This window comes from Kryptolebias marmoratus, linkage group LG4, assembly GCF_001649575.2.
Source record: "Kryptolebias marmoratus isolate JLee-2015 linkage group LG4, ASM164957v2, whole genome shotgun sequence".
Taxonomy (NCBI): domain Eukaryota; kingdom Metazoa; phylum Chordata; class Actinopteri; order Cyprinodontiformes; family Rivulidae; genus Kryptolebias; species Kryptolebias marmoratus.
In genome coordinates, this window is record NC_051433.1 from 19,981,576 (window position 1) to 19,993,439 (window position 11,864).

The 11,864-nt window shown below is 43.7% G+C and overlaps 2 protein-coding genes and 1 long non-coding RNA gene across 5 annotated transcripts in view; 2 read left to right on the forward strand and 1 right to left on the reverse strand.

Moving 5' to 3' along the window:
- The window catches only part of rhobtb3 (Rho related BTB domain containing 3), a 25,615-nt gene extending 20,392 nt beyond the window's left edge, over positions 1-5,223 (forward strand). Inside the window, exons 11-13 of one of the 2 annotated variants that reach the window (XM_017422862.3) lie at positions 2,744-2,910; positions 3,041-3,137; positions 4,156-5,223. In XM_017422862.3, the coding sequence (XP_017278351.1) occupies positions 2,744-2,910; positions 3,041-3,137; positions 4,156-4,274 (383 nt within the window). In that variant the 3' untranslated portion in view covers positions 4,275-5,223. Of the gene's footprint in view, positions 1-2,743; positions 2,911-3,040; positions 3,138-4,155 lie in introns of those variants that run through there. The other variant, XR_005233095.1, reaches the window with a different exon arrangement.
- glrx (glutaredoxin (thioltransferase)) lies at positions 3,764-9,317 on the reverse strand. Of its 2 annotated transcripts, none has more exons than XM_017422864.3 (3): positions 9,040-9,314; positions 7,773-7,904; positions 3,764-4,295 (listed from the first exon to the last, which is right to left on the reverse strand). In XM_017422864.3, exons 1-2 carry the CDS (start codon positions 9,244-9,246, stop codon positions 7,791-7,793), a joined length of 321 nt encoding a protein of 106 aa, XP_017278353.1. In that variant the 5' UTR covers positions 9,247-9,314; the 3' UTR covers positions 3,764-4,295; positions 7,773-7,790. The 2 variants fall into 2 exon arrangements, with proteins under 2 accessions (XP_017278353.1, XP_017278354.1); XM_017422865.3 differs by lacking the exon at positions 3,764-4,295 and adding an exon at positions 6,049-7,357 and having other exon boundaries at positions 9,040-9,317.
- Positions 9,240-11,686, forward strand: LOC119616978. Its single transcript, XR_005233096.1, has 2 exons — positions 9,240-9,354; positions 9,893-11,686. It is a non-coding gene; the product is annotated as an uncharacterized LOC119616978 (long non-coding RNA).
- Positions 11,687-11,864: the final 178 nt, after the last annotated feature.

Sequence of the window (11,864 nt, forward strand, 5' to 3'; positions counted from 1 at the left end):
AGAAGCTAAATGTGACAAAATTTAGGCATGAATTTTTAGCAGAAGCTAAATGTGACAAAATTTAGGCATGAATTTTTAGCAGAAGCTAAATGTGACAAAATTTAGGCATGAATTTTTAGCACAAGCTCCTTTACAAACGGCGCCCCATAGAAGTCTTTTTTTTTTTTTTTTGGTGTGTTTTGCAGAATCTCTGAACACCTGCTAAATGCTTTTTGAATAACAAGCTTTGACAAAAGCACCTAAAGCTGAATTTGTATGAAAAAGCAAGATAATACCCTCATTTTTAACCTCTTATAATAAAATTTGAGGATTGTTATCGATTCTAAAAGAACCAAATAGATTAATATTTTAATTGCAGATTGTGTTTTACGCACTATCAGTCATCCACCTTTGAAACATTTTACTACAGTCGTCTGAGCAAACCAAACATCATTATAATAATTGCTGCTAACCACCTGATCATCTCATTACTGTGTGGCAGATTTGTTTTTTTTCTTCATTCACAAGCAAAAACAAAACAAAACGGCGAAACAAATTCAATTTAACACGCAGCTGCGAGGATATGGTATCCGTTTTCACAGCTGTAGCTTCATGTAGATTCACAAGCAGAGAAAAACAAACAAACAAACAAAAAAAAAACACGTGGAAGCGGTTGTAGAGGCTGCAGTCGTCTCTCTGTTACGTAAGAGCTCAGCATTCAAGGTCAGGACAAGGTAGCTCTGTGAGCGTCGGCCACAAAAAAGGGGCGAGACGTCAAAAGCAACAGGGCTACGGGAGCATTTCAGCCAGATGATGTGTTCTGAACACGGGAAAGGAGACGTACTTAATGCTCATTTGAGTAATTGTGCAGCGAGAAAGGAGCAGAGCGTCGGTGCTGCTGCTGCGGCTCAGCTGACGGCAGCAGCAGCAGCACTGAGAGAGGGAGAGTTGGTGTGTGTGTGCGGACGAGCAGCACGCTGAAGGTGGTGTGTTGCATGAATAACATGAACCGGGCTGCATCGGGGATCAGATCGTTTACCGTCACGCAACAGTCGGCGTCATCTGTTACAACAAAGACGGCTTCCTTATCCTGACCACTCAGTGTGTGAGTCATGAGAGGATTTCTGCGAACAGTGTGGAAGTAAGACGTGCTGCAGTGTTATAAATCCATAGCATCTGCATTCCTGGTTTGGGATTAATGCTGGGAAGAAGTTATTTTGAATTTAGCCTGTGTTTTATTTGAAATTGCTGCATCACCACTAAAGAAACTGTTCAGCTTTGAAATGTGGCTCAGTGCTTTTCAGCAATCCTGTTGTTCCGCCTTTCCCCCCTAAAACGACTGTTTTTTTTGTGATCTCAGGTCTTTACAGTATGATGGGCAAACCTCAGTGCCCTGAAAAAGGTATTCATAATTGTGAAGTGGAAGGAAAATGAGACATGGTTTTCAACATTTTTTTTTTTTAGAAAAAAAAGATAAAATGAAATCTGAAAAGTGTGGCGCTCATTTGTATTCAGCGCCGCCCCCCCTCGAGGCAGTACTTTGTAGAACCACCTCCTGCTGCAATTACAGCTGCAGGTCTTTTGGGGGTTTGGCTCTACCAGCTTTGCAGATAAAGACCAAAATCTTTCCCCATTCTTCTTTGGAAAATAGCTCAAGAGCAGTTTTTAAGGTTTGCCACAGCTTCTGGTTCTGGACTTGGACTGGACCGGTCTAACACATGAACAGGCTTCGATCCGACCCGTTCCATTGTAGCTCTGGTTGGATGTTTCGGGTCGTTGAACCTCCTCCTCAGACTCGAGTCTATTGCTGCCTCTAACAGGTTTTCTTCCAGGGTCGGCCTGTCCCTGCTGAAGAAAGGCATCCCCACACCATGATGCTGCCACCCCCATGTTTCACAGTGGGGATAGATGTGTAGCGTTAGTTTAGCATTTCGGATTTAAGTAAAAAAAAGTCCCATTTTGCTCTCACCTGACCAGATCATCACCTTCCACGTTTGCTGAGTTGTGGCAAACTACAAACAGGACTTCTTATGGTTTTCAACAACGGCGCAGTTCGATTGTCCCACTTGAGCTGTGGATCTCTGCAGCTCCTCCAGATGAACCCAATCCTTGCTCAGCCTGTCAGCTTAGGTGGACGGCCACATCTTGGTAGGTCTGCAGTTGTGCCAGAATCTTTTCATTTTCAGATGATGGCTCAAACAGAGCTCCGTCATATCGTTTTACGACCCAGCCCTGCTTTAAACTTCTCAACACCTGTCTGTTGTGCTCCTTGGTCTTCATGATGCTGTTTGATCACTAATATTCTGAAACTTTACATAACAGCTGGATTTTTACTGAGATTAAATACCACACAGATGGACATTTTAGTTCCAGGTATCAGAGTAAAGGGGGCTGAAAAGAAATGAACCGCGCACTGTTTGGATTTGTTATTTTCTGAATTTTGGAAACCATGCGTCATTTCTCTTCCACTTCACAATTATGTGCTACTCTGTGTTGATCTGTCACATCAGAGCCCAGTAAAACATTTTGAAGTCTGTGGTTTAGCCTGGAAAAGTTTACCTTACCTTCCAAATGACAAAACGTGATCATAAATAGCTGCTAAATATTCAACTCCACTGAGCGTCTTTAAACTTTTGATTCCCTTACGAAATGCTTGGTTTAAAAGGAAAGCTAATGGATACATCTGCATTATTTTAAGAAGTGTGCTGCTGTCACACGAGATAAATAGGTGTAATAAAAGACGGTGCTGTGTGTGTGTGTCCAGCCAGTGTGCTGCAGGCCATGGCCGTGCTGGTTTGTGCTGAGATGTACCAGGTGAAGCGCCTGCAGCACCTGTGCGAGGTGTGCGTGTGTGCGTACCTTCAGAGCATGCCCAGCAGAGAGCTGGCCTCGACGGGGATCAGCGTGGTTCGGCTCCTCCGCAGAGCAAAGGTCAGTGACTCCGACGAAACAAAACGCTGATCATTTCTAATAAAGGCGTGTTTTTAAGCTGTCCTTCTTCTGCAGATGAACTCTGACAAACACGGTTTTCTAAAGAGGCTTATTCTTCTTTCGTCCTCAGTGCCACAACGCAGAGCAGCTGTACGTCTGGCTCCTCCACTTCATCGCCAACAACTACCTGATCTTTAGCCATAAACCCGACTTCCTGGAGCTCTCAGGTCAGCGTGAACCGTTATCAGAAGTCAAACTTGATGTCTCATAATTTAATTATGCTCAAGTTTTACATCAAGATCAACTTATGTGTAGAAATGACTGAGTTAGAGCCGTTTTAGTCCATCCTGAATAAAAACATTGTGCACTACGTCATACAGCAGAGCACGCGCCATGGATGACTCTCAACTACTACCACAGAAGATTTTAGCGCAGTATCTGTAAAAACGTGACTGAGACAGCCATTTTGTTGGCCGATGTCAGGCTGACTCCAAAAGTTAAATCAGTTGTAGATGAATACGACTACAGACAGAGAGACATGGACGAAACCCGTCATCGTCCACGTTTTGCCCATCGGAGGTGGACAGTAGTGGCAGTAAGGGTGTAAAACATGATAATCAAAGGTTAGTTGGGAGTTAAAGTGGTTTTAATTCAGTATACATTCAAGGGTTTTTGCCTCGTAGCACTCTCTTGTTTTATGCTGAACTGACTCACTGAGTTTAGATAATCAGCCATCTCTTTGAGACACCTCTGTATTTCAGGCTCCTTTATCTTCTTGTACTCTGTAGTAGTATTTACATTTCAGACTGCAGCTTAATAGCCCTTCGCCAGTAAATTGTACTAATTGTTTGCCTAATACTCTCCATTTATGCCTGTACGGTTTGAGCATTTACCAGGTAACAGATAGCAGATAAAACAGGCTAATTGCAAAGATTAACGGCAACATTACGTAGCAGAAGCACATTTTATTGTCGTCATCAGTCATACGGGACTCATTTATGGCCGTTGGACGGGTACTGAAGGGCACACGCTTACTGATGCTTGTCAGAGGAAACATTCTTTGATATTTCATCCTTTTCGGCTGTGTTTATGGCAGCGAGCGAAGCAGTTCCGAGTGTTTGCGGAGCGGAGGGTGCATGCCAAGCGCGGTAAATCTCCGCCTGACGGGGTTTCCCCCCCCATCAGCAGAGGGCGCCGCAGAGATGCTTGCTGACAGCTTCGTGTCTTTGTGTGTGTGTGTTCCAGATGAGGAGCGTGAGCAGGTGGAGAGGCTACGCTGGCCGTCCAGGGGCTACCTGCAGGAGCTCAGCGAGTACCAGCAGCGGCGGCGCAAACTGCGCAAGTCCCGCTGCTTGGTCATGTGACCGCACCTGGAGGCCTGAACCCTGTGGAGAGAGGGGGGAGGGGGGCAGAGAGGGAGGAACAAGAGGATGGCCGTCAGAAATGCGGAGAATCCCGCTGGATTACAGCTGGGCTTCGAGGGACAACGGAGCAGAGAAGGAATATCAGAGACACATCAAAGCTGGGAAGCATCTCTCCACCTCTAGAGGAAAGACTCCTCGTGTAAGAACTTCTTCACCTTGGGCAATACAGACTGACTGATCCTTGAAACCCCATGTGATTTTAAATCGACCGCCTGGCCTCTGATCAGAGGCTCTGTGATGGATTATATTTCTACTGGCAGATGCAAGATAGTGAACATCAAACGTGATTGCAAAAGAAAACCACGAGGACTTAAAAAAAATATATATCAGATTTCAAACATGTTTGAAAACAAACCAGCATTGTGTGTTAGCTGTTTCAAATAAAAACATCAGGTTGACAAAATGAGGATATCTGTGTAAAACCCCCCGACGACACGCGTCTGCTGCAAGTCAGACACAGAATAGCCGCAGGATAAGAAACCCACAATGGCGCATTTGGGCTCTGGTGGACTTTAAAGACTGTCAACACGTCCACTTCCTGCATATCTTACAGAGAAGCATCTCCAGAGTCTAAACTTCAGTCGGACTCCCAGCAGAGCGCTGACCGACGTCCAGACATGAAGGGTTAAAGCAGCTGGGAGCGCGGGCTCACTCCTCCCCATCTGTAATATATCAGAACCTCAGATTAGCTTTTGAGCAGGACCAATTTAATCTCAACGGTTTCACATGAATGATGCATCGTCGGTAAATACCTTGTAGCCAAATACGTTTTTAATCAGAATACCAGATGGAGTATATTTTAACCACAGCCTCGGCCGTTCAAAAAGAGGCCATTTTGCTTTCACTGGAAAAAAAAAAAAGGCTGGAAAAAAAAAAAAAAAAAAAAAAATTGTTTCCGTTTTTTTTTTTTTTTTTTTTTTTTTTTACACAACTCCATTATTTGAAAAGTTGAGACGTGTAAAAAGTAAATAAAAATGGTATGCAGTGATTCGCAAATCTCATAAATCCTTATTTTATTCAAATGTTTAAACTTAGAAATTGTATTGTTTTTAGAAAAAAAAAAAAAAGCAGCAAAACACCTCAGAAGAGACAAGACAGGGTCATGTTCTCCACTGTGAAACATCTTTTCTTCTCTTAACATCAGTCTGTAAACATCTAGAAGCTGAGGGGAGCAGCTGCTGGAGGTTTTGGAGGGAATGTTGTCCCATTCTGGTCGGATGGAGGATTCTGGCTGTTTAACAGGCCTGAGTCTTTGCTGGATTTTTTGTTTCATGATGCTTCAAATATCCATGTCAGAGGCATTAATGCACCCCCATACCATCAGAGAGGCAGGCTTTTAAGCTGTGTGCTGGTAACAGGCTGGATGGTTCCTCTCCTCTTTAGTTTGGAGGACGTGGCGTTCCTGGTTCAAATTTCACTTCATCCGCCCACAGAACAGTTCTCCTCTTTGCCTCAGCTCATTTTGAACAAGCTCTGGTTCAGAGAAGATGGCAGCGTTTCTGGATGGTTTCTGAGGGCCTGAAGATCACAACCATCCAGTACTGACTTTCAGTCTTGACCTTTGAACTCAGAGATTTCTACAGATTCTTGAAGTCTTTTGATGATATTATGAACTGGAGATAAGAGGAAACTCAAAGTCTTCCCAGTTTTTCTGTTGAGGAACATTATTCTGAAATTGTTCCACTATTTTTAGACAGTTTTTTGCAGGCAGGTGAACCTCTGCCCATCTTTACTTCTGACAGATTCAGCCTCTTTAAAATGCTCTTTTTATACCCAGTCCTCCTCCTGACCTGTTGTTAATTAACCTGATCAGCTGTGAAACTCCTCCAGCTGTTTCTTTTTCGTGTCAGCTTTGTGTTGCCCCCGTCCTGTTTTCTTTTGTGTGTTGCTGCCATAAAATTCAAAATTAACCATATTTAAATGCTTTTTATCAAAAGTACAATTTCTTACTTTAAACATCTAATATACTGACTACGTTCCACTGTGAATAAAATGTGGGGTTTAGGAGATCAGCAGATCATAGCATTCGGTTTTTTTTATTTACATTTTACTCAGAACTGGGGTTGTAGTTTGAAGCAAAAGCAAATCCAGAACAACTCTTATAATTGACATTTCTTTTAAGTCTGTCGAACTTGAGTTTATGCCATCTTCTTGGATTATTAAAACTAAAAATGATCTTGGTCCTTGTGTGGACCGGAGCAGAATAAAGCTCCGTGTGTGAAACATCACAACCATCAGTGGAAACCTCGCTGCCTCTGGGTTAATAAACAGTATTTATTTTACTCAGTTTCTTTGCTGGATTGTTTTAAAATCATAAGATGATTATGATTTATGGTGCTGCAATTATTTTTGTAAACTATACAATACGTGTACTTCTTTGTTTTGTTTTGTTTTTTTTAAACACGGTTGCACTTCTTTACAGTCTAATGTTTCACCTCTATTTACTTAAACGTGTCAAGGAAATCCTGATTTAATGAAAGTATGACAACATTTGTCTGAGAAACCGTCAACAAAACAAAATTATTAGTGATGTTTTGTACATTTCATGAATAATAATCAGTGCATAGTCGTCATCACGGTACCTGTGATGTAGTTAGTGTCCCAGTTAGTTCTGCTGGTATTTGTGCAGAAATCTGTGTATTTATCATCACTAAAGACATCACTGAGATCTGGACAGGACAGAAGCGACATTGGTCCTGTGTGAACTCCACCTGCGCAGCGGCATCGGTAAATAGGAGGTGAAACTCTGGACTGTGAAGCCGAGTGTACCCCGGCGCTGCATCCGCTCACGTCCCACTGGGCCAGAGCTGTACAGACTGTACATAACGTAGCGTCTGACTTTAAATAAAAAGACATGCTTTTAGAACGAACGTCCTGCTTCTTCCTGCAGCTGTGTCGTGGTTTGTTACTCGCCGGCTTCCTGATGGGAACCTTGAGCTGATAGTTGTGGTCTCCTGTAGTCTGCTTCGTCAGAGTAGAGAAACAGCACCACCCAGTGGCCTGATGGCTCCTCTCCTAACATCCTGTAAATCCCAAAGGGAGAGGTTTTCCCGACACTCGTCACATCCTCCTTTAATAATAATAATAATAATAATAATAAGCTGCTTGATTTTGCTGTTTTGATCGTCCGCCAAGAGTTGAAGTTACTATCAGCTGAGTGAATTATTGTCCAGCATGAAAACTAGCATCTTTTAAAGTAGATCAAATAGAAGCAGAAGGAGGGATTATTTGATTTACCTTAGCCAAAACATAAAGATTAAAATGACTCAAACAAACAAAAAAAACTGCCATAGTTCACCATTACTCTAAATCCTCCCAACATCTGGGCGAAAGCAACAAACCTCGTCTTTTATCGCCCCGCTCCATTTAAAAGCAAACAAAAGCATGTGTGTGGAGACGAAGAGGTTCGGCGGCACGGCGCGAGCAGCGTTCGTGTACCTGGAGGTTTGAGGTGGATCACTGCAGGGCCTCTATGGACCTAAGCAGCTCCTCCAGCTGCCCGCTCTGGTGCAGCGCTCTCACCTCCGAGCCGCCCCCGATGCAGCGCTCGCCGATGAACACCCGCGGGACCTGCGAGAGGGAAAAACAAAAAAAAACAGGGATGGAGGTGAATGAAAGTATGCTGAAAGGATTGCTGGGTTGGGTGTCAAGCTGCTTCTCCTTTAGGGTGGAGTCAGCTCTGTGTCTTTCACATTACTCACTTCCTGTTTTTTATCCCGACATGGATTTCTCATTTCTGATCTCCAGCTATGATTCAGCCGCATCAGAAAGAGGGGTGTTTTTCCAGCATGGGCGAATGCTTTCTGTTTGTGCTCTCGGTGTCAGATTTCTCCTGCAGGCTTGATTTGCTTCAGTTCAGCTTCCTCCTCACAGATGGGGCAGAATCTTAATGAGTTTTAGCAGGGTACATGTCAAACTTGTATTTCCAGATTTCTGTCTACAATTGTGTAAACAGAACAAAAAGGACTTGAGTGCCATCCCATTCTTAATCCACTGGGTTTAGTCTGATGATGGCACACCCTTTGCAGCTAGAACAGCTTCAGCTCTTCTGGGAAGGCTTCCACAAGGTTTAGGAGTGTTTATGGGAATGTTTGACCGTTCTTCCCAGAAGCACATCTGTGAGGTCAGAGACTGATGTTGGATGAAGACGCCTGGCTCACAGTCTCTGTTCTATCAGGTTGAAGTCAGGACACACTGTTGCGTCATCATGTTGGAACAGGAAGAGGTCATCCCCAAACTGTTCCCACAAAGCTGGGAGCAGGAAATGTCTTGTTATGCTGAAGCATTAGGAGTTCCTTTTCCCAGTCACTTCCTGTTTGTTGTAGCCCCACTAAAACAGCTGACCGTGGAATTTTTATTAGCGAGGACACAGGTGCAAAGGTGGCATCCTATCACTGAGCTCCTGACAGCGACCCATTCTTTCACAAATGGTTGTAGAAGCAGTTTGCATGCTGAGGTGCTTGATTTTATACACCTGAATTCAATGATCTGGGTGAATTTTGGTGAATATATATATTTATTTATTTATAGAAACAAGATGTCTGACACTGAACATGAAATGTACTAAAACTCTTGATGATTCATTACTAAATGTATGACTTTTTCCTCACACAAAAATAAATATCAGTTTTCCATTTAATTCAATCACTTCAAGCAAAAACATCTACAAAAAAAACAGCTTTAATAATGATTTATAAGACTTTACCGTGCGGGCTCCGGTGGTGTCCCGGAAGTAGTCCTGGATGCTGTCCATGTCGTCGCGTGCACTTATATCCACGCACTTGAAGCGGCCCGGCTTGAAGGCGTACTCGGACAGGGCTTCTTCCGCCATGCTGCAGAAACGACAGCCGGGCTTCAGGAACACCACCACCCGGTCGCCTTTAACGTGAGCCTTCACGAACTGCTGCGCCATGTTGGCAAAGGAAGCGGGATGCGCGCGAGGAGGAAACAAAGTGCCCGTCAGCGCGCGACACTTGGACTTTAAAAGAAAGGAGGGTGACGTAGACGCAGGCTCTTAAAGGTACAGTACCTTCCATCTACGACCACAGCAATGAGTTTTTTTCTCTTATCTGTCAAGGTAAAATAAAATTTAATTTAATTTTAAAAATTCTCCAACTTGACTTTTTTTTTTCTTCCATTGGCTCGCTGTCAAATTCAAAATAGAAATCAAAATCGTCTAACACCCAAAGCTTCAGATTCTATATAAAAAAAAGATCTTATTGTTCCACATTTCCCTAACAGATTTCAGGTTTACTCGTGGTTCCTAGAGTCTCTAAAGGTAGAATGAAGTTCTCAGACTCCTCTGTTGTTGAACCAACTTCTAGTTTCTGTCCGTGAGGCTCTGTCTGCTTTTAAGATTAGGCTTAAAACTTTCCTTTTTTTAATAAATCCTATAGTTAGGGTTGAGTTGGGTTTCCTCAGCTATTCCTTAGTTCTGCAGCTATTAGACTGCTGGAGGACAAACTGAGCACATTTCCTTCCTCTGTTGCTGTCTTTACTCACTCTGCTCTCCATGTTTGCTGTCATTAATCTGCTTTACTTTGTTTTTCCTCCCATAGAAACCACACCGGGACCAGTTCTTCTGTGTCTGTGTCTCTTTCCTGTCCTCTCAGACCCCAGCCCACTGAGGCAGATGGTCGCTCATCCTGAGGCTGGTTCTGGTTCTGCTGCAGGTTCCTTTTCCACTGTTGCCAACACGCTGCTCCTCTGGAGGTTTTCCGGGCATTTCCCGCTGGCAGGAGACCCAGAACTCACCTCTCTGGCCCGGGGACACCTTGGGATTTCCCAGGGAGGAGCTGGAGAGTTGATGGGAAGAGAAACGTCTGGGTTCCTCTAACAGACCGGTTGCCTCCACAGATGAGTGGAAGACAATGAATGAATGTGTTGGATCGGCCAGGTTCTGTAGAGCGAGTCAATTCTCAGATTGGACCCTCCTAAAAATCAGGAGGGTCTTCAGACCTTCCTGTATGATCCAAGTCGCTTCTCTTCTGATTTAGTACTTTTTTTTCAAAACCTGCTGCTGTACTGTGACACCGTGTGGTTTCTGTGAAGTTTTCATGAAATCCACTTCTGCACATACGTCGTGCAGTTTTTACTGACCGAAGGCCAAAGGTTTAGGTTTTTGCCCGTGGGTGCACCGTTTACTGAAACTTTCAGAAAGGAAGTCACTAGATGAACGTCTGCATTCAAGATGGCTGCTACAGCCAATATATCTCAGAATTACAGCTAACGAGGTAATGTCTAAGCGGTAGTAGTGGCAAATACTAGTAGTGGCTAGTACTAGTCTTGTCATGTTGTTTCCTTCTATTTTTAAGACTTCTGTTTTGAAAAAAAAAGGGTTTTCCATTAAAGATAATTAGTCAAGTTTGTTCCTTTTTTTTGGTGCTTTTATTTTTTATTTTTGAATATTGTAACCATATGATTTTGCTGCCATGTTTGACTTGTTCCTTTTAGTGTAACAGGATTGGTGCGTCTATAATCTTTGGCAGCTGTTGTATGAACCACTCCTTCTGTTGCGGTCTTTTATCGTACGGTAATCGCACTCCCGTTTCTTCCTACACTGCTGCGGTGTTCTCTGGTAGCCATGAGTGGCCATCAGCTTCGACACCTCTTTTCGTTGCGAGTCGACCCATCTAGCTCACTCTGGGTTTTGGCCTCTGCCACCTGCACCTCAGTGATGGACCCCGGTGTGGTTTGTACATTCTCAAGTTCAAGAATGACACTCCAACGATTGCAACGAAAAAAATGGCGCCTCGAGTTGTTGTTGTGAGGGTAGCTCGGATACAACCAGTGACTCCACCCGCTAATCAATCAGTGACCAACAGTGGTCTGACGTCGCATTTTCAGGCCAGCAGGGTCGGCTTGGAACCTGAACGGTTCCATGAATCCCGGATAATGGAAAAGGCGTGGAACCGTGCCGTAGGGGCACCAGTGGAAAAGGGGCATCAGATGTACTACAGTACTTTTTGAACGGCTTCTCTAGCTTTGATGCTCAGCATTAGTTTCGACTTGTGGAGGAAAAAAGCAAAAAACAGAACGACAAACAAAAAAAACAACAGTCTCACTTTTCAGATCAACTAAGTTTATTTGTATTGAAATGTGTACATTTTCAGATGGGCGGGGTGACATTTCGGCCCAGGTTCACTTGAATTCCTGTAGTTTCATGTCTGGTTGGGGTACTATCAGCTTCATGGTTAAGACTCAACAAACCCCCTTACCTCCTTCTAGGACAATCACATTATTCTGTCCCGTATTGTTCCAACTAAAAAAAACAAACAAAAAAAACAACTCCAGAGCAGCTCTCTGATTCGGACAGAAATGGTTGGAATGCTGAAGAGGCTGCAGGTGATGAACGTCACCAACATCAGCAGGATGGATCGGCCTCTCGGAGCTCAAACTAAAAGTGAAACGTTTGCCTTGCAGCCCTCACCTCTGGAGGACATTTAGCTACTGTTGTGACCCACAACATACAAGTTCGGATTTTCTGTCCAAAAACGAGAAAACAAATAAGTTGGAGGTTATCATCGGGGG